The following is a 24,317-nucleotide window of genomic DNA, read 5'->3' as shown; positions in this document are numbered from 1 at the left end:
TCTATGCTCCTGAAATCGATCTTGATAATTTCTAACAACAGATACGTACATAAACAAATGTTTGATACCTTCTCCCTTTCTTAACCACTTCCTCATTTTCAAAATCTCTTCCTAACAATTCTGGTGGATGGAGGAATAGAAGGGGAGAATCAGGAGGCCTTAAATAGATTTTACAGGCACCAAAGCATGCATTTGGAGTACGATCAGCTGGAAAGATCTTGTTTCAATAATACGATCTTCACGTTTAGCCAAAGACTGTGTTATAGAACCTGACTGCCCTTAGTGACTGCTTAAAGCTGACAGAAGGCAGAACAATGTACATTTAATATGTGAAAGACATTAGGCCTCAAGATCTTTGTTTCCTGAATCTCTGTAGCAGCTCAGCTAGTGCTTCACCAGGAGACAGCTAGAGGAGGCATTCTTGGGGCTGCGAGTAAAAGGCCAAGGGTACAGCACACAGAAAGCCCACCCTATGGGGGATTTGGAGAGCACAGAACCCACTGCAGCTTGGAACTCCTTAGAGCTCCATGTTTCCTTCTCCAGGAATGGCAGCCAATCCTCCCGGTGCATAAGCTGGAGCCCTGGGACCACCCTCGACCCCAACTTTGGCTTTCTCCCCCATCCAACTATCCCAAGTTTCACTGACCACCCTTCATGCTCACTGTCACCATCCCATAGCTCAGGCTGTGTCTTAACTCCTCTGGGATGATGGTTACTGTGGCCTTCTAAAGGGTCACCCTCATAATACTGACTCTAGAATGATCTTCCTGACACCAATATGCTCAGGCCACAGTCCTGTCACTTGTAGGGAGGGTAGAGGGTTCTCAGGCCTGCAAGTGGGGACATAAGGCTCACTGCAGTGAGGGCCTACCAGCCACCACAGTCACTCTCTCGCTAGCTTCTCTAGCCCAGGACCCGGGATGTGGACTGGCTTTAGGCTCAGCCTGAATATGCCAGTTGCTCACTCACATCCCACGCCTTGCCTGGAAGGTTCTACCCACCTCTGCCTGGGGATGGTGTGAAATGGCATGCTCTGCTATTTACCAGGCAAGACTCAGCGCACGGATGCTCAGTTCTGTGGGCCACCCTTCCCCACAGAATGGGGTAGCCCCCCCTCTGCTCCAGACCCCTCTTGATGCACTTCCCCTTGACCCATGTTCCTGCCACCTCCCTTCACAGGCTGAGTCCATGGAGGACAGCCATTGTGCCTTGGTCGTCTCTACAGTCCCAGACTCGCAGAGTGATTGGTGTACTAGGTCACTGGGGAGCAACATCTTTTAAACAAGGAAATAATCAGTAAAAATAAACATCTTTACAGGTCTTCTCTCTTTTTTTTTCCTAATTGTTTATTTAAATATATATCTGAAGTTCCAACGAAGCATTTTTATTTCACTGTCAGTAAGAGGCTTTTATTTTTGGCTAACCTTTTAGGAACCTTGAAATAGCACACTTTCCCGAATGTGGAGACCACCTCTGTGTGAGCCTCTGTGGTTTGGGAGGGATAGGGATTTGAGGTACTTGTGAGAAAGAGGGGAATTAACACTGGAAATTAACAAAAAATAACAATAACAACAAAACAGCCTATTCCAACAGCCTGGGGTGCTGGCAAGCAGGGAAGAAAGGGCAACAGGTCACCAAGAGCTGCCACATGAAATTATAGGTCAATACCTGACTGTACATTCCCACCACCAAGCCACTAAGCTGGCAGGTGGATGGGCTGGACTTAGCACTCTCAGTGGAAAGGCCAGACTGGGAGATGTTAAGTCCTTTATAGGACGTATCTGACTCTTTCCTTTAATTATTAGAATACCACATGAAATGGTGTCCTAATGTCATACACCACCTCTGTGCTTTATCCCTAGTGCCTCAGCTTGATGGAGGCCCCTGTGGTCTGACAACTTTACCATTTCCCCTTTCTGGCAGTCAGGTTGTTGGCTGTATGGCAAAGCACTAGGCTTTAGGCTACCATTCATTACAGTAGGAACTTAAAGAATGTCCTTGATCCCAGATTACCATGGAGGTCTGCCTACTGGCCTTGTGGAAAGGCAGAATGAAATAGAATAATAGGTTCATTCTTGTTGACCACAATACTACAGTCTCCAGCAGCACTGAGCCTCTGGATAAGTCTACCCCCTAATCACAGAGAACCACAAGAAACTTGTTCAAGCCCAAAGCTAACATCATACTCAACAGTGGAAGGTTGAAAGCTTTTCTTCTAAGGTCAGGAACAAGGCAAGGTACCAACTCTTACCACTCCTACTGAACATAATACTAGCAGTCCTAGCCAGAACAATTAGTCAAGAAAAAGAAATGAAAGGCATCTAAATTAGAAAAGAAGAAGCAAAATTACCTCTATTTGCAGATGATATGATCTCATATACAGAAAATCCTAAAGATCCCACCAAAAAAACATTAGAATAAATGAATTCAGTAAAGTTGCAGGTTACAAAATCAAACTGATACAGAAATCAGTCATGTCTCTATACTAACAACAAAATATCTGAAAAATAAATACACACAATCCCATTTACGATAGCATCAAAAAACAATAAAATACTTAGGAATAAATTTAACCAAGGAGGTGAAGGATCTGTACACCTAAAACTAAAAGACACTGATGGAAGAAATTGAAGACACAAATAAATGGAGAGAAGGATAGCTCATATGTCCATGGATCAGAAGAATTAATATTGTTTACATGCCCCAAAACCCAGAGCCATTTAGATTCAATGCAATGCCTATCAAAATTCTAATGGCATTTGCCCCAGAAAATAGAAAAAAAAAAATCCTAAAATTCATGTGGAACCACAAAGACCCTAAATAGTCAAAGCAATCCTGAGAAAGAATGAATCTAAAGATAATCACACTTCCTGATTTCAAACAAAGCCATAGTAATCCAAACAGCATGGTATTGGCATAAAAAAGGATGTGTAGACCAATGGAACAGAATTAAGAGACTGGAAAACACCGCCCCCCCCCCATATACAGTCAACTAATATTTGACCAGAGAACCAAAAATATTCAGTTGGGAAAGGATACTTTCTTCAATAACTGGTGCTGGAAAAACTGGATAACCACATGCAGAAGAATGAAGTTGGACCCCTATCTTACACAAGTCACAAAATTAACTCAAAATGGATTAAAGACTCAAATATAAGACATGAAAACATAAAACTCCTAGAAGAAGACATAAGGAAAATCTCCTTGACATTGGTCTTGGTAATGATTTTTTGGATATGACATAAAAGCACAGGCAACAAAAACAAAAACAAACAAGTGAAACTACATTAAATTAAGAAGTCTCCGCACAGAAAAAAAAAAAACCCAACAATATGAACAGGCGATCTATGGAATGGGAAAAAATATTTGCAAAACTTAATAGTAAAAAAAAAAATCCTGCCTGTTTAAAAAACAGGCAGAGAACCTGAATAGACATTTTCCCAAAGAAGACAGACCAATGGGCAACAGACACATGAAAAGATGTTCAGCATCACTAAGCATCAGGGAAAATGCAAATCAAAACCACAATGAGAATTGCCTTGCACCTGTCAGAATGGCTAGAATCAAAAAGACAAGAGATAATAAGTGTTGGCAAGCAAAAGGAATCATTGTGCACTATTGGTGGGAATGTAAATTGGTGCAGCCACTATGGAAAACAGTATGGAGGGTCTTCAAAAACTTAAAAATGGAACTACCATATCATCCAGCAATCCCACTTCTGGGATGTATCTGAAAGTAATGAAATCACTATCTGTACTCCTATGCTCACTGCAGTATTATTCACACTAGCCAAGACATGGAAGCAACATAAGTGTGTGTCTATGGAGGAATGGATAAAGTTGTGTATACATAAACAACGGAAAATTATTCAGCCATGGAAAAGAAGGAAATCCGGCCATTTGTAACAACATGGTTGGACCTTGTGGGCTAAGTAAAATAAGTCAGACATAGAAAGACAAATACTATACAAACTTATTTTTATGTGGAATATAAAAAAGCTGAACTCAGAGAAATAGAGTAGATGGTGGCTGCCAGGCGTTGGAGTGGAGGAAATGGGGGAAGATGGTCACAGCGTACCAACTTGCAATTATAAGATGAATAAGTTCTGGAGATCTAATGTACAGCATGGTGACAACAATTAACAATACTATATGACATGTTTAAAAGCTGCTAAAGGACTGGATCTTAAATGTCTCATATTCCCCGCCCCCTGAAAAAATCTACTCGTATAAGGCAGTATGTGTGTTAATTAACACTATTATAGTAATCATTTCACAATATTTATGTGTATCAAATCATCACATTGTGTACCTTAAATTTACACGATGTTTACAAAGCTAGGAAAAAAACCAGTATAGACAAAATTGAAGAAACTGCTGTTCAGTATTCAACCACTTACACCAAGTTCAATTCACTAGTAATCAGTGTGCCATAAACGAGAAAAATGTCATTTCCATGCTATGTTCTTCAAACATGAGCCCAGAGTTTGGCACATGTCCCCATAGACGTGACTTTCTCTGAACCTAAGTTCCGTCTTGTCTCTTTGTCCTGTCTGGATGACTTGCCTCCCTGTTCATGACTGGGCCTTCCATCTTAGCCAGGGCCCTGTTTCCTGTGGTCCAGCTTCCCAGACATCAAGATCCCTAAATAGAAGGTTCAGAACCTCTGAGGTGTATCTGCCTGCCCTCAGAGCCAGCTCTCAACAGCTCACCTCTTGTCAGACTCCTGTGATCCTGGCCACTGGCCTAGATCAAAACCCGTCATCTGTCACAATGCTCTCCAGATTCCATGCTGCTAGTTGGCCTGGGCACCTACCCTTGTGTTTTGGCATGACACTGAAAGGTGTCTAGCACAAAACTGACACTTGGTAATTGTTATTGTAATTAGCCGTTTCTTCTTTCCCTCAATTAGTATACCAAGATTCAGCGGCTGAGGCCTCCTGTTGGAAGCTGCTAAGTTTCCAGCTTCATATATGAAAAGATGATGAAGTGCCTGTAACATAAACAGCCTGTCTAAATGCTGGGAGGCACTGTTTAAGTTCTATCTCTAAAAGTTTTAATTGAGGTATAAAATGCATAGAGTCAGATGTATCACATGCATAAATCTTAAGTGTATGGCTTGATGATTTCTAACATGTGTATACACCCATAAAACCACCTGGACAAAAATATAGAAATTTCCCCCTTTATACTCCCTCCCAGTCAATACCATACTCTCCCAGTCTGTGATCCTCATAACACCATCAACTAATTTTGCCCCTTCTTAAATGAATGTCATATGTATACAGTCGTATTATTAACTCCTTCGTGTCAGGCTTCTTTCACTAAACATAACATCTATAAATTCACTTATGTTGTCGCATGTTAATGGTGGTTTTTCCATTTTTTTGCTGAGTATAATTTCATTGTATGACTATATCATAACTGGTTTATCCAATTCTCATGTTGATGAACATCTGGGTTGTTTCCAGTTTGAGGTTATTATTGATAAAGCTGCTGTAAACATTGTTGTACAAATATTTTTGTGAGCATTTTTTCATCTCTTTTGGGTATATACCTAGGGAAGGAATTGCTGGTCATTGGCTAGGTGTGTATTTTAACCTTATAAGGGAATGCCAAACTTTCTGTCACTGCCCTTTTATACTACCAACAGCAATGCACTTTCTCTTCGCTCCACACTGTCACCAGGATCGAATGTCATCATTCGGCTCTAGTTCAATCCATTTCAGTGGGTGCACCGTGGTATTTCACTGTGGTTTTAATTTCTGTTTCCCTGATGACTAATATGGTTAAGCAAGGTTTCATGGGCTCATTACCATTCTTTTATCTTCTTTTGTGAAGTGTCTTTTCAAGTCTTCTGTGCAAATTTTTTTCGGATTGTGTCTTTTTATTATTGAGTTGTAGTTCTTTATGCATTCTGCATAAAAGTCTTTTTTTTTTAAGATTTTATTTATTCATTTGAGATTGAGAGAGAGAGAGAGAGAGAGAAATCACGAGCAGAGGGAGAGGCTGGAGATCATGACCTGAGCTGAAGGCAGACGCTTAACCGACTGAACCACCTAGGCGCCCCTGGGTAAAAGTTTTCTGTCAGATACATGTATTGCAAATACAAAATTGCAAATAATTTCTCCAAGGTTATTAAGGTTTGCCTTTTTGTTTTCTTACAAATTTTTAATTAAAAAAATCCAATCAATTAATATTTAATTTTATTAATTAATTAATATTTAACTAATAGTCAGTGCTTCTTACCTCCTTACCTCCTTTCTAAGAACTCTTGGTTTACTCTAATTCCACAGAAATATCCTCTTATGTTTTTCCCTTTTGCAAGTTTTATAGTTTGCACTTCCACTTGGAGTCTATTATCAATCTCTAATTAATTTTTGTGCATTACACAGGGAGTAAGTCAAGGCTCATTTCTCCCCCACTCAGATATCTAGTTTCCATTCAGAAATATAGTTTTCTGTACAATTTGTTGAAGATTATGTTTTCATCATTTAATTTCCTTTGTACCCTTGTCAAAAATCAAATGAACATATATGTGTGGGTCGATTTCTGGACTCTCCAGTGTTCCATTGATCTGTTTGTTCATCCTAACACCAGTCTCATCCTGTCTGGATTACTGGAGCACTACCAGAAGCTTTGAAATCAGGTCATGCAAGGCCTCCACATTTCTTCAACTTTCTCATAGTCGTTTTGGTTATTTTAGGCCATTTGTATTTTCATACGAATTGTCACATCAGCTTGTGAGTTTCTACAAAAGTTCCTGCTGAGATGTTTGACTGAGGTGATGTTAAATCTACAGACCAATTTCAGGAGAACGCACATCATTGCAATATTGAGTTTTTCCATGAACAAACATGATATACTTCTGGATTTATTTAGGCTTTCTTTAATTACCTTCTGCTGCAATGTTTCTAGTTTTCAAGATACAGATCTTGCATTGCTTGAATTTTACTTGTTAAATGTAGTCCTAAGAATTCATGTTTTTTTTTTTTAAAGATTTTTTATTTATTCGAGACCCAGAGATACAGAGAGAGAGAGAGAGAGCATGAGCAGGGAGAGAGGCAGAGGGAGAGGGAGAAGCAGGCTCCCCGCCGAGCCAGGAGCCCGATGTGGGGCTCGATCCCAGGACCCCGGGATCACGACCCGAGCCGAAGGCAGACGCCTAACCATCTGAGCCACCCAGACGCCCCAGAATTCATGTTTTTTAAATGATATTGTATATTCCATTTTTACCTTTTGTTTTACAATTGTTTATTGATGGTATATAAAAATGATATTTATTTTGCATATTGAGTTATATCCTGTAAACGCATATCGATTTATTAGTTCTGGTAGGATTTTGGGTTTTTCTCTTTTTTTGTAAATTCTCTCATATTTTCTATGTAAACAATTATTTCATCTGCAAATTAAGATAGACTTACTTCTTCCTTTATAATCTTTATGTCATTTATTTATTTTCCCTGCCTTGTTGCACAGCTAGAATATCCAGTGTAATGTCAAACAGAAGTGGTAAAAGTGAACATTCTTGCCTTGTTCTCTATCTTAAGGAGGAAAATGTGCAATATTTCTCCATTAGATATGATGGCAACTATAGGCTTACTACAAATATGCTCTTTCAAAAGAAGAAACCACCTTCTATTCCTAGTTTGCTAAGACTTTTTAAGCATGAACTCATGTTGAATATTGCCAAAATTCTTTTCTGTGCTATATAATCATGCAATATTTCTCCTTCATTTTGTCAATATTGCAATTTTCACTGACAAACATATTTGAATGTTAAATCAACCTTGCATTCCTGGAATAAATACCACTTAGTGATGTATTTTCCTTTTTTATATATTTCTGGATTTCATCATTAATATTTTATTATACATTTCTACCTATATTCATGAAGTATATTGATTTGTAAAGTTTTTTGTAATGTATTCATTAGTTCTTGGTATCATCAGTCACATGGTTTTTGGGAAGAGTTTTGTGTAAGACTGGTATTTTTTTATCTTAAACTCTGACAGGATTCAACAGAAGAACCATCTGGACCTGTAGCTCTCTTTGTGGAATGTTTCCATTACAAATTAAATTCATTTAATAGATATTTTTAGATCTTCCATTTTTTGCTTGCTTTTGAAAGTTGTATTTTTCCAGGAATTTGTTTTAAGTTCTTGAATTTATTTGCATAAAATTGTTCATATATTCCCTTTTTTGTATTTTTAACATCTGGCTTGTATGTTGCAACGTCTCTTCTTTCATTCTTAATATTGTTAGTGCTTTATCTCTTTTTCTCTTGATCAATCTTGCTAGGGATTAATCAATTTTATCAATCATTTTAAAGAAGACGCTTTCAGACTTCTTGATTTTCTCTATAGTTTGTTTTCTACTATGTTAATGTCTTCCTAATCTTTATTGTTACCTTTATTCCACTTATTTTGCTCTTCTTTTTCTAACTTCTTAAGGTAGAAGTTTACTTCATTTACTTAAAATCTTTTTTACTTTCTAAGATAAGCAATTCAAGTTATAAATTTCCCTGTAAGGAAATTTCACTATATCCTACAAAATTTGATATGTTGTGTTTTCATTATAATTTGTTTGAAATATTTTCCACTTCCCATAGTGATTCTTTCTTTGATTCACAGATTATTTAGAAATGTGTTCCTTAATATTCATATATTTGGGAGATTTTCCAGATATCTTTTTGTTATTGATCTCTAATTTAATGCCATTGTTGATAGAAAAAACATTCTGTATTATTTCAATCTTTTAAAAAACTTATTGACCAAGGGGCGCCTGGGTGGCTCAGTAGGTTAAGCAACCGACTCTTGGTTTTGGCTTAGGTCATGATCTCATGGTCGTGGGACTGGGCACCATTGGGCTCCTCACTCAGCAAGGAGTCTGCTTCCCCTTTCCCTCTCCCTCTGCCTCCCTCCCCCATGCATGCACTCCCTCTCTCTCTCAAATAAATAAATAAATAAATATATTGAAGAAATTATTAACTGATTTTATTGAGAACTGTCTTATGAATAGCACTGTAGTCTCTGGGTCTAGTTTTCATTAAATGTCTATAAATGCTAAATAGTTCAGATTGGATGATAGTGTTGTTCATATTTTTGTAGCCATACTGAATTTCTGTCTACTTGTCTCATCAATTACTGGATTTGTCTGCTCCTCCTTTGAGTTGTCAATTTCTGCTTCAAGTATTTTAAATGTTTGTTATGGTGCATATCTATTTCAGGCTATTCTCTCACTCTCTTTTTTTTTTTTTTTAGAGAGAGAGAGAGCGAGAGCAGGGTGGCAGGGCACAGGGAGAGGAAGAGAGAGAGAGGGAGAGAGACAGTCTTAAGCAGGCTCCACACCCAGCATGGAGCCCAATGCAGCTCAATCTCACAACCCTGAGATCATGAGCTGAGCCGAAACCAAGAACTGGACATGTAACCAGCTGAGCCACCCAAGTGCCCTGTTCTCTCTTCTTGATGAAGTGACCTTTAAAACGTCATGAAATAACCTTCTTTATCCTTAGTAATATTGTCATAAGTTTGCTTTATCTGATATTAATATAGGCTCTCTTATGTTCTAACTGCATTCTCTATCTTTTCTTATCTGTCTTTACCTTTAAAGTGTATAAATGGAACTTGCTTATTTTTAACCCTCTGTGACAATGTTTGCCTTTTAATTGGAATGTTCAGTCCATTTACATGTAATGTAATTATTGATAGTGTTGGGCAAAAGTCTATTTACAGACTATCTCCTTAGGTCTTTAATTTTTGTTCCTCCTTCTATGACTTCTGGATTAACTAAAGAGTTTTCTTTTTGTCTCAGTCTATCTTCTCTATTACAATATACATTATTTACTTATAATAGTCTGCCTTTAATAACACTTCATGTATAATATAAGAACCTTATAATAATATAATTCCATGTACACTACTTCTCATCTTTTGTGTTATTGTGGCCATAAAAAAATATATGGCATATACTTTTATATACTTTATAAACTCTAAATAATTATAATTATTTTTGCTTTAAACAGCCAATTGAATTATAAAAAGTTTAAGAAAAGAAGGAAAAGTGTCATTAATACTTACCTATACTTTTGTTAAAAAAAGATTTATTCGAGGAGAGATAGAGCATGGGCTGGGGGAGGGACAGAGGGAGAGGGAGAGAGAATCTCAAGCAGGCTCCATGCTGAGTGTGGAGCCTGATATGGGACTCCATCTCATGACCCAGAGATCATGACCTGAGCCGAAATCAAGAATCAGATGCTTAACTGACTGAGCCACCCAGGCACCCCTATTCTGTTCACTCTTTAATACATTCATTATGTTTTCAAAAACGCTTTTCTTCTAATTTCAACATCTAGGTCATTTTAAGAGCCTTTTTCTATTGACTGGCTTTTCTCTTGATTATGCATTACATGTTCCTATTTCTTCACATGCCTGATAACATTTTATTGTATATTGGACATTGCGAAGAATACTCACTCTGGATCCTGTTATCTTCCTCTAAAGAGTGTTGAGTTTTTTTCCCAGTTAAATCACAAGCAGATAAACTTGAATTTGTGGAGGCTGTTTCATGCTTTGTCAGGAAGAATCTTCTTGGTTTTGCCTTTAGTTTGTTTTAATTTTACCTTTAGTCCTTGCGCAAATCCCTTTTCCTGGGACATAGTCTTATACATAAGGGATGGCTCTGTTCGGGCTTCAGTGGAAAGCCATTGACTTTACCCTTCTAACTTGGCAGGATTCAAACTACAAATTCTGCTTCCTATGTAGTAGGCAATAGTTGAATTTTCTGCTCGGCTCTTTAAGCCTTCCAGATTAAAAATCCCTGGACCTCTTTGGGGTCTTGTCCATCCATGCATATTTCATATATGAGTTATTGATTTGAGTAATGTTCATACACATATTGTGAAGTCTCTCTCTCTGTTGTTCCCTCTTTTTTTTTTTTTTTAATTTTTCTCTTTGACTTTCAGTCTTTCTGACAGTCCCAAACTCCATCTGCTGGACTCCTCATGACATTAAGATTGAGGTTTCCATGTGATCACTTCCCTTTTAGCCTAAATGCAGGGAATGACTTTCTAACTGTCAGTTAAAATCCAGAGGCAATAACAGCAAATATTACTACATTTAACTATACAAAAGTTAAAAAAAAAATTTTGCATAGCAAAAATCACCATGAGCAAAGTCAAAAGAACAGGTGACAAACTGAGAAAAAAGTTTTGCAATATGACAAAGAGCTAAGATCCTTAATATAGAAAGTGTTCTTAAAAATGGAAGGACAAAATACCAAAAGCCCTATGGATAAATGGAAAAATGATATGAATAGACAATACATGAGAAATATGTTAAAATGTCCCCAGACTCATGAAAAACTGTTCAAAGTCACTTACAGTTAGAGAAAAGTTAGACCAACACAGAGATACCATTTCTCATCTATCAAATTGGAAAAAAAAAGTATGAGAATGTGTTCTGTTGATGAGGCTGTGCATAAACAAACATTGCTGGTGGGGTGGGGATGCAAACTGGTACAACTCTTCTGAAGCAGAATTTGACAATGCCCAACCACACTACATATGCATTTACTTTGGACCCAGCAGTCAAATTTCAAGAAATCAGCCCTGAAGATACACATTAAGCAATACTAAAATTTATATGCATAAGTTTATTCGCGTAGCATTATTTCTAGTTGAAAATTATTGAGAGGAAGATAAATGCCCATGTATTAGAGAGGGGTTAAGTAGGCTATGGCACATCCACAGTGCATTATTCTGTTGCTATTTAAAAATATGTTATACACAACTAATGAATCATTGAACACTACAACAAAAACTTATGATGTACTATATGTTGGCTAACTGAACATAAGAAAAATTTTTAAAAATGAGATAGATCTCTATGAAGTCATATAGAGTAATTCCAAAAACATACTACTGTTAAGTGGGGAAAAAAGTGCAGAGGAGTGTCTATGGCATGCTATCCTTCATGTAACAGAGAAAGCAATATAAGAAAATACACATGTTCTTGCTTATTTGGGTGAGAGAAATAAAGGAAAGATAAGCCAAAAACTAAATTTAAAAAAAGGACACCTATAGGAGGTGTATAGAGGGGAAAAAAGGAAGAAAAAGAAATGGGGATGAATATACCTTTCTAAAAGCTTTAAGTCCTAGAAACTTAGTAGTGTTTTACATAGCCAAACCATGAATGGACAAAAATCAACCAGTATGTAGGGAGATCTCAAAGTAGAAACAAATAGGAAGAAATAAACTTATGTTACTAATAAATAACATAATCTCACTAAAGTTTGTAGAAAAGGAACCAAAATAAAAGTAACTTTAGAAATACTATTTTGATTAAATATTATAAGCTAAAAGAAGAATATTCTAGTTAGTAAATGTGTTTTTCACAGAGGTATGGGTTAGCAATTCTGAAACTACTTACTATGTATACCAGGGAAGATCAAATAAGTAAACACATACTAAACAATGGAAGCCATGTTTCTCACTTTCTCAGAGAAAGAAGTTACAAATAGGAAAGAGGGAAGGCTAGAATGAAACTTGTGGTCTCGGATTGGAATCAGGGCTAATAGTATAACCTCGTGGTTTCTAATATACACACATACAGGTCTGTGTGAGAATGTGGGAGTTAGTAAACATACATTTATTTCCTAGCTTAGAACAGCTAGAGGTAGTGACACCCCAGCAATAATTAGCACACCCAGCAACCCGATATTGGTTTTTAAACACCATTTTCCCATAAACGGAAGCAGGACTTCTTGGGAAAATGATTGTAGGTCTGGCAGGGAAAATACAAGATATGATATATTTTGTGGTACCAGAAAATAAGGAAGTGCTTACCCAAAAAAAAAAAAAGAATAGAGACATATCAAAGGGACATAGAGGGTAACCTGAAGGAGCTCTCAATGGGCCAAAACTGGAACAATTTGAGCAAGAAAATAAATAATGATAGTATTGGATTGTAGCCCAAACATAGACTAAATATCTGTGAGTCCACACTGATACAAATAATAATTAATTGAATAAATAAGTAGTTGCAGGAGAAGAGACAGCTCTTGGTTCTAATTAACTAATGTAATTGAGATGAGGGAAATCCCCACTTAGGCAAACACCGTAGTTTTAATTGTTTCCAGGAAGATTCATAAATGGATACTAAAAATAGTGGGTAAAAGCTTGAGGAAAAACAGGATATTTGCATCATCAAATATCAGTCTAATCTTTGGTCTTGGTGACTGTGTTACCATGAAGAAAGCACTAACCTTCTTCATCCTCAGACTGCCTCTCTGTAAACGAGTGGGTTTGACTTGTTCACCCTGAGGAACCCTCCCGGCTTTCACATTCCAAAGGAAATGGCTGCACCCCCCACGTAGTACTCAGGAATACTATTTCCTTTTCCTTTCTTTTCTCTTCACTTCCCCTTCCTGCTTTCTTTTCCATTCCCTCCCTATAATAGGTTTCCATAGGAAGAGAATTTCTTTCTATGAGAGAAAGGTGGAGAAAGTCAGAAGAGAGGGGAAAAGAGAAAATGCAGCTGGGTTGCTACAGGGTGGAGAAGAAAGTAAGAGAGGAAAACATCACAGAACATAAACATTTCCTATGACCAGCAACAACAGAGGGAAGCACCAAGCTAAGGATTGGGAGCATTGTACACCTGGGAAGCAGGAACAGTCAGCCTCAGATCTTCCTGCCTGTCCACTCTGGTGTCTCTCCAGACCAACATCCAGCCCTGCCTCAGCCACCGTGTATAGCTTACTGTGAAGCAGCAGTTACCATTTCCCTTTCTCTGGAGTTGCAGGACTTTAAGCCTTATCTCTCACTGAGAAATGGGAACATGTTCCCCACAAGAGGAATTTCAGGCACCAGTCAGCAGAAAGAGAGCCACACTTTTGCAAAGGTGGCCTTTGCATAGGCAGCACCCATATTCCAAAAATACAAAGGCCCCTCCATCAGATTGTCCTGGTCTTTTGATCATTTTCCCAACCCAACTTGACCACAGGAGTAAGAAGATGCATCAATATCGATGCAAAGTATGGACTCAGGAAATTTGGTTTCTAATCCTGTTTCCTATCTTTGATGCTCTGTCTCTGGAACAAAGCTCTTGGCATTTGTGTGCCATGAGATCTTTAGTAAAACATCTGCTATTCAGGCCACTGTGTTGGCTTGTAGAAATGTAACAAACACAACCCAGCTGCTGTTACTCTCTGTTCCTGTCTCCACCCTCAACCTCTCAGAGAAGTACAAGCAAAGCAGCACCAGAGTTTTTCCTCTCTCTAGATTTGTGGACAATGGCATTTCCAAGACCCTCTCTGGATCTACCAGCTATCCAATGACCAAAGCTCTTGAAGATCCTGGCTGATGGAGATTATGACAGCCTCATCTCCAGCATGTGGCATGTGTGGGCCATCCAATAACCAACTCAGCTCTCATTTTTCACAGACAAGGACTCAGAGAAGCTTTCAAAACCCAACCTGGTGACCTGAGCAAAGATGCTATCAGTCTAAAATTATAACAAACAAAAGAGCTGGCATCATCTGTTAGAAAGTACTAACAGAAGTACTCTGTTACAGAAGTACTCTGGCTTTATGATGTTTTAAAGATCTAAATTCAGAGCTTTAAAGCCACACACACACACACACACACACACACACACACACACACACACACACACACACACACACACACACAGAGTCAGGTGGAACCCTGACCACAACAATAAAAACCGTAGACAGCTTTCTAGACAGAAAGTTCTAGAAAGTTACATCTCTGATAACCTTATTTCCAGCCTCCACCAATTCTTCTCCATCCAAATCTCAAATTCTGAATAAGAAAAAATAACTTTGTGTAGTTGTTTCCAAGTTAGTTTACTGCCCCTAGATTTTGAGGATGATTCATAATGTTCATTTGCAAACCACTTCCCTTTTCCTTTCGACTCAGCCTTGCAGTGCGGTATAGGGCACCATGAATCAGATTTTTAAAATTACTCTTCCCCAGGTGATTCTTATATACCCCGAAGTGGGGGATCCACTAGCATGGTGAAAGAAGGTTACGGGTGCTAAGAGATAGGACATGAATCAGCCCCCAGTTAACTAGGACTATCATCCCATCTGGATTCTCATCCTTTTACCCGCCCAATTTTTCTTATGCACATTTGGAAATAAACAATCATTTGTTAAACATATTGACTACTGAGTGTTTATATTTCCTCCATAGATTTTTCTCTATACAATAACAGAAGTCCTTAATGGGATATTCTCAAAAAAAGCCATGGTTTATTGGTTTGTTTTTTCTTCCTACTAATGGGAAAATGATGCAGCAATCCTGATGAGCAAGATTTGCAGCATGATTTTGGAAAATTAGAGAAGTGGGCCTTCAAGGGAAGCTGTGGGGTTGGTCTCCCTCCATGGTCACCAACACACTGAAGGATATTTCCTTGTAGTATTGGATTGTAGCCCATTTTCAGTTTAATTCTGGGTACACGAAAGAGGGAAAAGCATTATCAGACAATAGTGCAGGCTTACTCTTTCGTGAGGACTAGTGGTCTTGACCCTCCAGCTCTGAATGTGAACTACTAGTTCTGTAACACTTGTGCTCCAGGGTAGGAGGCAGATGGGCTTTCTAATGTGAGGAGAAGGGTTGGCCAAGTAACTCTAAAATAAAGTGTGCATTTCAAGAAAATTAAAGAGCATTACTGAAAAATTAAGAAGAAAAGCAGATTTCTGAAGCTCACTCATGTTTTTACCCCTTTAAAAGATTCTGAACTGAATCACATGGTTATTTTTACAAGATCCTGGCATCCTAGATGAAATCACTCACCTTTGGACATGTCCAAAGACTACTGTCCAGGCTCCATGTGGATCAGATGTTCAAATTGCTGAACAGATCGTTCAATATAGGTAGGCATAAACCAACATACAGCTATCTGAATAAACAGCTGAGTCAAAAATACAAACCAAGATTTATAAGTCAATATTCTTTCCTCTAAACTTGTAGATTTTCTCATAACTTAGCACTTAACTTATTTTATTTTGCCTTGGACTAAAACTAGTGGACTTATCCCAAGGCAGACACATATCTTAATAATCTTTTTGGTCTTTACATGCCTAAGCCCTAGAAAACAGTTCTGCTCAATGAATATTTAAATTGGCCATTAAAATGATTACATTAATGATAGTAACTAAGAAAATTAACATGAGTGCAAGTTTTATCATTTTTCAAAAATTCTTCTTCTTTTATTTTTTTTTTACATATTCTACCTTATTCCATCCTTGCAACAAGTTTGTATTATGCCACTCTTATCTCAAATATATAGATACAGAAGCAGAGGCCTCAGAAGCAGCAAAATATATTTGTCTGATTCTAAAACCTTTGTAGTTCTTCACCACACCACACGCCTAATTTTTTTGTGTGTTCAGAAAACACACGTATGTGTGCAAAGGTTTTCTTTTCTCAAAATTAGAAAATCAATACTAGTGAGCAATTTGTTCCCTTGTAGAGAACAATTATAAGCAAAAAAAAAAAGTTCTGAAAATTTAGTAAGTACCAGAAAGCATTTAATATCATGCCAATAATGGAATAGAAAGTAGGTATTTTACAGTGGACCCCTATTTTTCTAATGTCAGTAAAATAAAAAAAAATAATAAATAAAAAGAAGATGCCAGACTCCCAAATCCTGAAGATAAAAAAGTTAGAAAGTTGGAGAAATAAAGTGTTATAAAAATGAGTGTAGAGAAATGTGGGCCTGGGGAAATACAATCTGGTTCAACATTTGTAGAGAACAATGTGGCAGTATGTAAAGTCTAAAAACTGCACGCTGTCAAGAATGTTCCTTGTGGCACTGTCTATAATAACTGAAAAACAAGAAGCATCAGAATATTGCACAATCATGCTCTTATCGACACAGAAAGAATGTTTTGTATAATTAAATGGAAATATTGATTAAAGACATTAAAATTTCCCTTTGTATCTTGTTCCAAAAAATGTGTCTATCAATACCAAAACTATTCAACAACTTTTGCTTTCAGATGCTATATTAGTTATCTATTGCTGTGCAACAAATTATCTCCAAATTTAGCATCTTAAAACAAATAACTTTTGTTATCTGACATGGTTTCTGAGGGTTGGGAATCTGGGCATGTCTTGATTGAGTGTTTCTGGCTCAGGATCTCAGGTCAAGTTGTTGACTGCCCTAGTCTCTGGTATCTCTGAAGACTAGAATAGGGCTGGAGGAGACGCTTCCATGCTCATTTACATAGCTTTTGGCAAGACGGTTCGGTTCTTTGCCACATGGGCCGCTCATGACATGGCTTCCCGCAGAGTGAGGGAGAGACAGAGAGACAGAAATTAAGATAGAAGCCACAGTGTCTTCAAAATGCAATCCCAGAAAAGACATACCATTACTTCTGCTGTAACCTATTCGTTACACCAACCAGCCCTGGCACAATGTGTAAGGATGTGACTAGCAGGAGGCAGGGATCCTTGAAGGCGAGCTTGGATTCTATCACAGCCTATCCTTACCCCTTTCCAAGGTCCATAGAAATCTCATCCCATTACTGCAGTGATTCCAATTCCAGAATCCCATCATCTAAGTCTAGGCTGGGTGCAGATTAGGTTCCCCATATGTCATTCCTTAAGTATAGTTCCTTTTGATTTGAAGGCTTTTAAGGGGACAAATTATCTGTCCCCTACATGACCAACATACAATAGTGGGATAAGACTGGATAACCATTATACATATTCTTGCTCAAAAGGGAAGAAAATGGGAGTAATAAAGGGGTCAGTGATCCATAGAAATTCTGAAATCCAGCAAAGCAAGTGTCAAAAGAAAATTTTTTTTTATTAAGATGCAGTCCTACCCATGTCCAGGAGTTTTTATTCTCCATGGCCCTTGGCTCCACCCTCTGGGCTTGTGGTTCTTCCCTCTGAGGCATCTTTCCATTATCATGAAAGGTCCATATGTTTGTGACTGAGTCATTTTCTCAGCCTGCTCCCAGTTTGTAGAAGCTTGGTGGTTCAAGGTTCTATTCATTGTATGCTGTCTCTGTGCCTTTCAGCATAAGCTAAAAAATGTGGCTCATATAATTCTCTTAGAAACTTTATACATCTTCTGTGAATCTTTTGGTGGGTTCAGCCCATTAGACAAAAAAGTCCACATCCACAAATCTCTTTGAGATGGGCCTTTGGGGTATAGAGAAGGCTAGAGGTGCCCTTAAGCATCCTAGAAGCCCCACAGTTTGATTGAAAAGATCTGTGAGGCATACCCTTAATCTCTTCAGAGGGTCTTTTGCCTGACTGAAGCCTCATCTTTGATCTTTCTCAGCTCTTAAAGGATTTTACTCACATCTTTAGACCATGCATTCTTGACAGTGCTCGGGTATCTTTGCTCTGAAGTCATTTTCTATGGTTCTTTTGGGTAGGATTATGTCTTCCAAAAAGATATATTGCAGCTCTAATCCCCAGTATCTGTGAATGCCACCTTATTTGGAAACAGGGTCTTTGCATGTGTAATCAAGTTAAGACGAGGTCATACTGGAGTAGGGTGAGCCTTAGTCCAGTATGATTGGTTTCCTCATAGGAAGAAGAGAAGACAGAGACACACAGACTGAAGAATGCCTTGTGGTGACAGAAGCAGAGATTGGAGTGATGGGGAGACAAGCCAAGGGACGCCAGTTGCCAAGAGCCACCACTGTGGTACTTTGTTACAGCAGCCGCAAGCAATGGATACAGTTACCATACGGAGAACTTGGGAATCTTCAAAACCACAGCAAGTCTCAGTTCCTCCATGCTAAACACTGTTTCCTTCAGCTTCTCTCTGTCTTTTGGCATTTTACTGTAAGCAGCCATAAGCAAGCAGGCACTTTCAACACTTTCAGTTGATGAGGTACATTTTCTACTTTCCATGTAACTGCAGGCAAGAGTGTTGCTAAAGTTCTGCCCCTACATAGCTAGAATCTCCCTTCCTCTAGTTTCCAATAATTACTCAAGTCCTGCAAGTCCTCACCCACAGCTTTAGCAAAGCTCCGAAGTCTTCTATGAACAATTTCTTCAAGGCATTTCAGGCTTCCGCTAAAATTCTTCTCAAAGCTCACCACCTAGTTCCAAGGCCACACCCACATTTTGAGTTTTTGTTACATCATCACCTAGCTTGAGGTGCCCAGATCTGTGTTAGGTATCTGTTACTGTGTAAACACGTTGCCCCCAGATTTAACAGATTAAAGCCAAACACTCATTTTTCACACAGTTTCTGACAGTCAGGAACGCAGAAGCTGCTTAGCAGGGTAGTTGGGGTTCAGCGTAGCTCCAGGCTGCAAGTCGGCAAGCGACCCACTGCCCGGGTTTTGCAATCTCGGAGGCTCTGACCCCAGATGATGGGTACACTTCGAAGCTCACTCATGTGGTTGTTTGTAGGAGGCTTCAGTTCCTTACTTCAGGGGCCTCTCCATAGGGCATGCTTATGACAAGGTTTCCCACACGATGGGTAATCCAAGAGAGAGCGAAAGAGTGAGCAACATGGAAGTCACCATGTTTTTTTAATCATCTCATCTCAGAGAGGACATGTTATCACTTCCGCTGTATGTCGCACAGACCAATTCTGGTACAATATGGGAAAGGACTTCACAATAGCAGGAGGTAAAGATTCCTGAGGGCTATGTTGGAAGCTGGCTACCACGGATATCTGTTATTTGGCACACGGAAGTTCACAGTTATGGTGTCATCAATTTGGCTGTGTACTGTTTCATACTTTTGAATTTTTTTTTAAAGATCAATATCACTAACTGTTATGAGGTGAATTGTGTGTACTCCAAGATTCATACTTGAAAGTCCCAATCTCCTGCAACTCAGATTGTAATCATATTCGGAGATAAAGTCTTTAAAGAGGAGACTAAATTAACACGAGGCCATTAGGGTGGGGCCCTAATCCAGTCTGAATGGTATCCTTAGAAGAGGAAGAGACACCAGGCAGGGCATGCACAGAGGGAGAACCATGTGAAAAGACATCAAGAGGGCAGACATTTGCAAGCCATGGAGAAAACCTCAGAGGAGACCAACCCTGTTGACACCTTGGTCTCGGACTTGTAGCCTCTAGAACTATGAGGAAATAAATTCTTATCATTTAAGCCCACCAATCTGTGGTATTTTGTTATGGCAGCCCAAGCAGACTAATACACCAATCCTCTGAAAGATATCTGAAAATATCTTACTATTGCCCAATCTGTGTTTTTTTAAAAAATCATTTTTGTTCTTTTCTTTTTTTAAGATTTTTTAATTTATTTATTTGACAGATAGAGAGAGGGAACACAAGCAGGGGGAGTGGGGGAGGAGAAGCAGGCTTCCCGCAGAGCAAGGGAGCCCGATGCGGAGCTCGAACCCACAACCCTGGGATCATGACCTGAGCTGAAGGCAGACGCTTAACGACTGAGCCACCCAAGCACCCCTAAAAAAGTCATTTTTGTTCTGATGTATATAACTATATATCAATATATACACAATTAGATTTTTTCTATATAAAACGCATACGACTAGATTTGTTTCTAAACTAAGAGTCTATGATTTCATTAGGAGAACTGAAACTTTACTTTATAGCCCATTTTAAATCTAATGCTCTACATTTTAGAGGTGGAAGCTGGAGGGATTTCTGTCTCTCTAAGATGGAAATGTAGCAGAAGACACCTCTCCATGGTTTATTGTGGATTGAAGTTAGGGATCATATTGTAATGGAAAAGTTGTTTCCAAGGAATTACCAGATTAGTGCAGTTGAAGACCAAATTGTTAATCTCTTAGGGCCGGGGGAGGGGACTTGTACTTAGCCAGATTCGACAAGAGTCCAAGGGGATGTCATAATGGGCAGGACACAGATTTTGGGTAGCAATCCTAAAGAAATTCTCAAACCAAGAAGCCCTCTTAAAACAGCCCCCAGCCATGAGGTAGGCATATCTAAAGAAGCAGCACTGGAGAATCTTTGAGGCCTCTGAGAACATGCTTTCTGATTTGTTCCTCGCTCTGCCCCTGATTACACAAACTTCTGGTAACTTATTTATCTCTGCTGTGTCTTCTCCAGCGATTTGGATAACAGGCATCCTGTGTTTGGTAATCTTGTTAACTTTTAGTGTAATGAAATGCATTTTAATCTAACTTTCTTTAATGATCAAAGTCAGGACAAAACAATGTCTTTTGCCCACCCTGCAATTAAAGTAAGAAACTGAGCATGTTTTTACTCTAGCTTCTATCTTACCTTAAAATATATTATAAACCCAATCTATTATAAAACCAATGAGTCAAGTTTTTTAATTCATCTTTTTCCCAAAAAGCATTTATAATATTTTTTTTTATTTTTTAAAGATTTATTTATTTATCTGAGAGAGAGAATGAGTGGGGGGAAGGACAGAGGCAGAGGGAGAGAGAATCTCAAGCAGACTCTCCATTGAGCCCAGAGTCTGACACTGGACTGGATCTCACGGTCCTGAGATCATGACCTGAGTCGAAATCAAGAGTCAGATGCTTAACCCAATGAGCCACGCAGGTGCCCCTGAACTTTGTAACCATTTTTTAAAAACACATACTTACTGGTTGGATTTAGGGGGACCACAGATCCTTTTATACCTTGACTTCCTTATGTTTGAGTTAATAATTTTGATTTTTTTAAAATGTCTTATATTTTTAAATTTTGAATAATTTTTAAGAAAGGGCAAATGAGTAAAATTGTTCCTGATTCTTAGGTATCTGAAAATATCATTCCACCACCTACACTCATGAATTAAATTTGGCTTGGAATAGTATGCTTAGATCATGAAATTTCCCCTTTAGAGAAGGAGATATTACTCCATTTGGAGTTGGTGAATAAAGACAGGTTAGCCTTATTTTTTCCCCTTTATTGGTAAACTATTCTTTTGTGTCTGGGTGCTTATATGATAATCTTTTTATGCTAGATTTGCAGGCTATATCCAAGTATGGATATTTTTTTCTATCAACATTTTGATTTTTTTATACTAAGGAAAATATTTTTCTATTATGTCTGCGATTTTTATTTCTGCTCCTCTTGTTCCAGCATTTTCAGGAATATTTATTACACATAGGTTGGATTTCTGCTATTTTCACTCTGTGTCTATAATCATCTCTTGCCATTTCATCTTTATCCTTTTCTTCCACAGTCTAGGAAAGCTAGTTCACAGACTACATTTTATCCATTGTTAATTCTGCTCACTAGTGCATCTCTAGCATTTTTGCCTGTGATTACACCCTTCTCTTATTTTGACTGGCTCCATGTTTGACAAGGGCAGGTAGCTCAGAGTGACTAAACCCACTAGGATGTGCCCCCGGTGTCTGGCAGGTCCTCACCGCACATCCATACCTGGAGGATGGACTGATTGGTACAACCCTGGCCCAGCCTCCAGGTACTCATCAGTCTGGCCTCTGTCCCACCAGCATGGACCTTGACCACTTTCTGCTCCCAGAGCATTTCCTAAGAGATTACCCATCCTCATGTGCTATATCCATCCTCTCCCCTTCTACTCGCTCTGTGGTTGTACTAGGAGGAGTAATCTTAGAGTCAGTATAACAGAGATGAATTAAAGGAGGGGAGTTGCATGGGGCCCAATTCTGGCCCCCTTGGAACCTAATTCCCATCCAGAAGGGGAGCAGTGGTCTGCTTTCATGTTACAATAGCCCTGAACCCCTGAGCCTGGACAGAGAGTGGGCTAAGTAAAACCTTCTCTCAGAGTCTTTTTGTCTATTCATCCTGGGATTAGAAAATGAAACACTGCCGAGGTGGGGGATGTTTCCCCACACCAGCCCCACTGGCACTTGGTAAACTTCCTTCTAGATTTCTATCAATGTTAATATAAGGTTTTATGTTTTTGCAGAGTGTCATGGGTGTTTTAATAGGAAAGAGAGTACATCTCAGGCTAATCGAATGGTTATTTTTTGTATATGCCTGATGTACCTTTTCCCCCCAAAGAACAATGTATTCATTATACACATAGACAATGATTTTTCAGTTCCAATAAGGGCTAAAAATTACTCCACTCATCAACTCCCATGGCAGCCCAATGATGGCTTGCGGGCAGAATTCTAAACGACAATACAAAGGGTTAAACAGTAGCATCAGGCCTGCAAAGCAACCAGGACTGTCTTGTCATACAAATGCCCTGTAGGAACTCTAACCATTTCCAGAAGCTTGTAATTACCCTGACTCATCCTCTACTACATTTAGCAGATCGTTCACCTGCAAGAATATGCCTTAAACACATGTCAAAAAGAAAAAACACAATGTATCTTTACCTTATAATAAATTCTGGCCACCAAACTCCGCTGAAGAACCCTTTCACGAAAATTCACTGCTTTCAACAGAAAGGCAAGATTATCGACTGTGTCCACATTAAACGCCAGGAAGCTGAAGGAAAAACACAGTGACCATTATTATTATTTTGTCTTCACCAAAGAATTCCATGTGAAAAAAACAGACAGGGCCTGTTCTGTCAAAAAGAATTTTCTTCCAATAGAAAAGCAGTGTAAGTACAATTCAGCCCTTCACATCTCTCACTCGCTATATTCATGCTTCTTTCAGGATTTTTCTGATGAATGCTTGGCTTGAATTGATCCTATGTGGTTGTCCTTGTGGTATAAAGATAACTTGGGTTTCCTGCTTTTTTCATTTCCTATTGTATTATAGGTAGTTATTCAATATTTCATAGTTTTTCTTCATTAAGATCTATATAATTTCCATCCACTGGGTTTGTAATAATTTTCTCAACCATTGTTCGGCATTTGTTATAATAATGATTACAAATGAATATTAGTAACTAAATACATCCATCACAAAGTATTTGTCAATGAATATTATTTCTTAAATACATAATGTATCAGGACCTGTGCTTATTACTGCTGTGCATTATTCAACAATCTCAGTAATTCTATGATGCAGATACCGTAATTATTCAATGTATAGTTTGGGAAACTGGGGCTCAGCAAGTTTCAGCAACCTGCTCAAGGTCACATGGGCAGAACACGCTCAGGCTCAGGTTTTGTCTTAGGGGACACCTGTATTTAAGGGAAAAGGAGCCCCAGAGGGCAATGAGAGGGCCGTGGGCAAGCGCAGGGTAGAGTGTTCTGCAGAGAAAATGACTCTCTTCAGCAGGCAGTACATTCCATCTTCCCCATCTGGAAATGAGGAAACTGAGGCATAGGGAAGTTAAGAGACTTAGGCACAAAGAGACTCAAAACACCTGAGTCTCCCTTAAAACCCTATGGGTTTTTCAATATATGGCTCTGTCTTTTGTGCTAATTTTGCACGCCTCCCACCTACCCTGCCCCATGAAACT

At 38.7% G+C, this 24,317-nt stretch overlaps 1 protein-coding gene across 6 annotated transcripts in view; it reads right to left on the bottom strand.

Annotated features, from left to right (window-relative positions):
• The window catches only part of ACOXL (acyl-CoA oxidase like), a 357,812-nt gene that overhangs the window by 84,065 nt on the left and 249,430 nt on the right, over window positions 1-24,317 (bottom strand). For all 6 annotated transcript variants that reach the window (XM_027621418.2, XM_027621416.2, XM_027621417.2 and 3 more), the window contains one exon: window positions 23,278-23,389. In XM_027621418.2, coding sequence (XP_027477219.1) covers window positions 23,278-23,389 — 112 coding nt within the window. The remainder of the gene's footprint in view (window positions 1-23,277; window positions 23,390-24,317) is intronic.

Source organism: Zalophus californianus, chromosome 8 (assembly GCF_009762305.2).
Source record: "Zalophus californianus isolate mZalCal1 chromosome 8, mZalCal1.pri.v2, whole genome shotgun sequence".
NCBI lineage: Eukaryota > Metazoa > Chordata > Mammalia > Carnivora > Otariidae > Zalophus > Zalophus californianus.
This window is presented reverse-complemented; position numbering and strand designations above follow the sequence as displayed.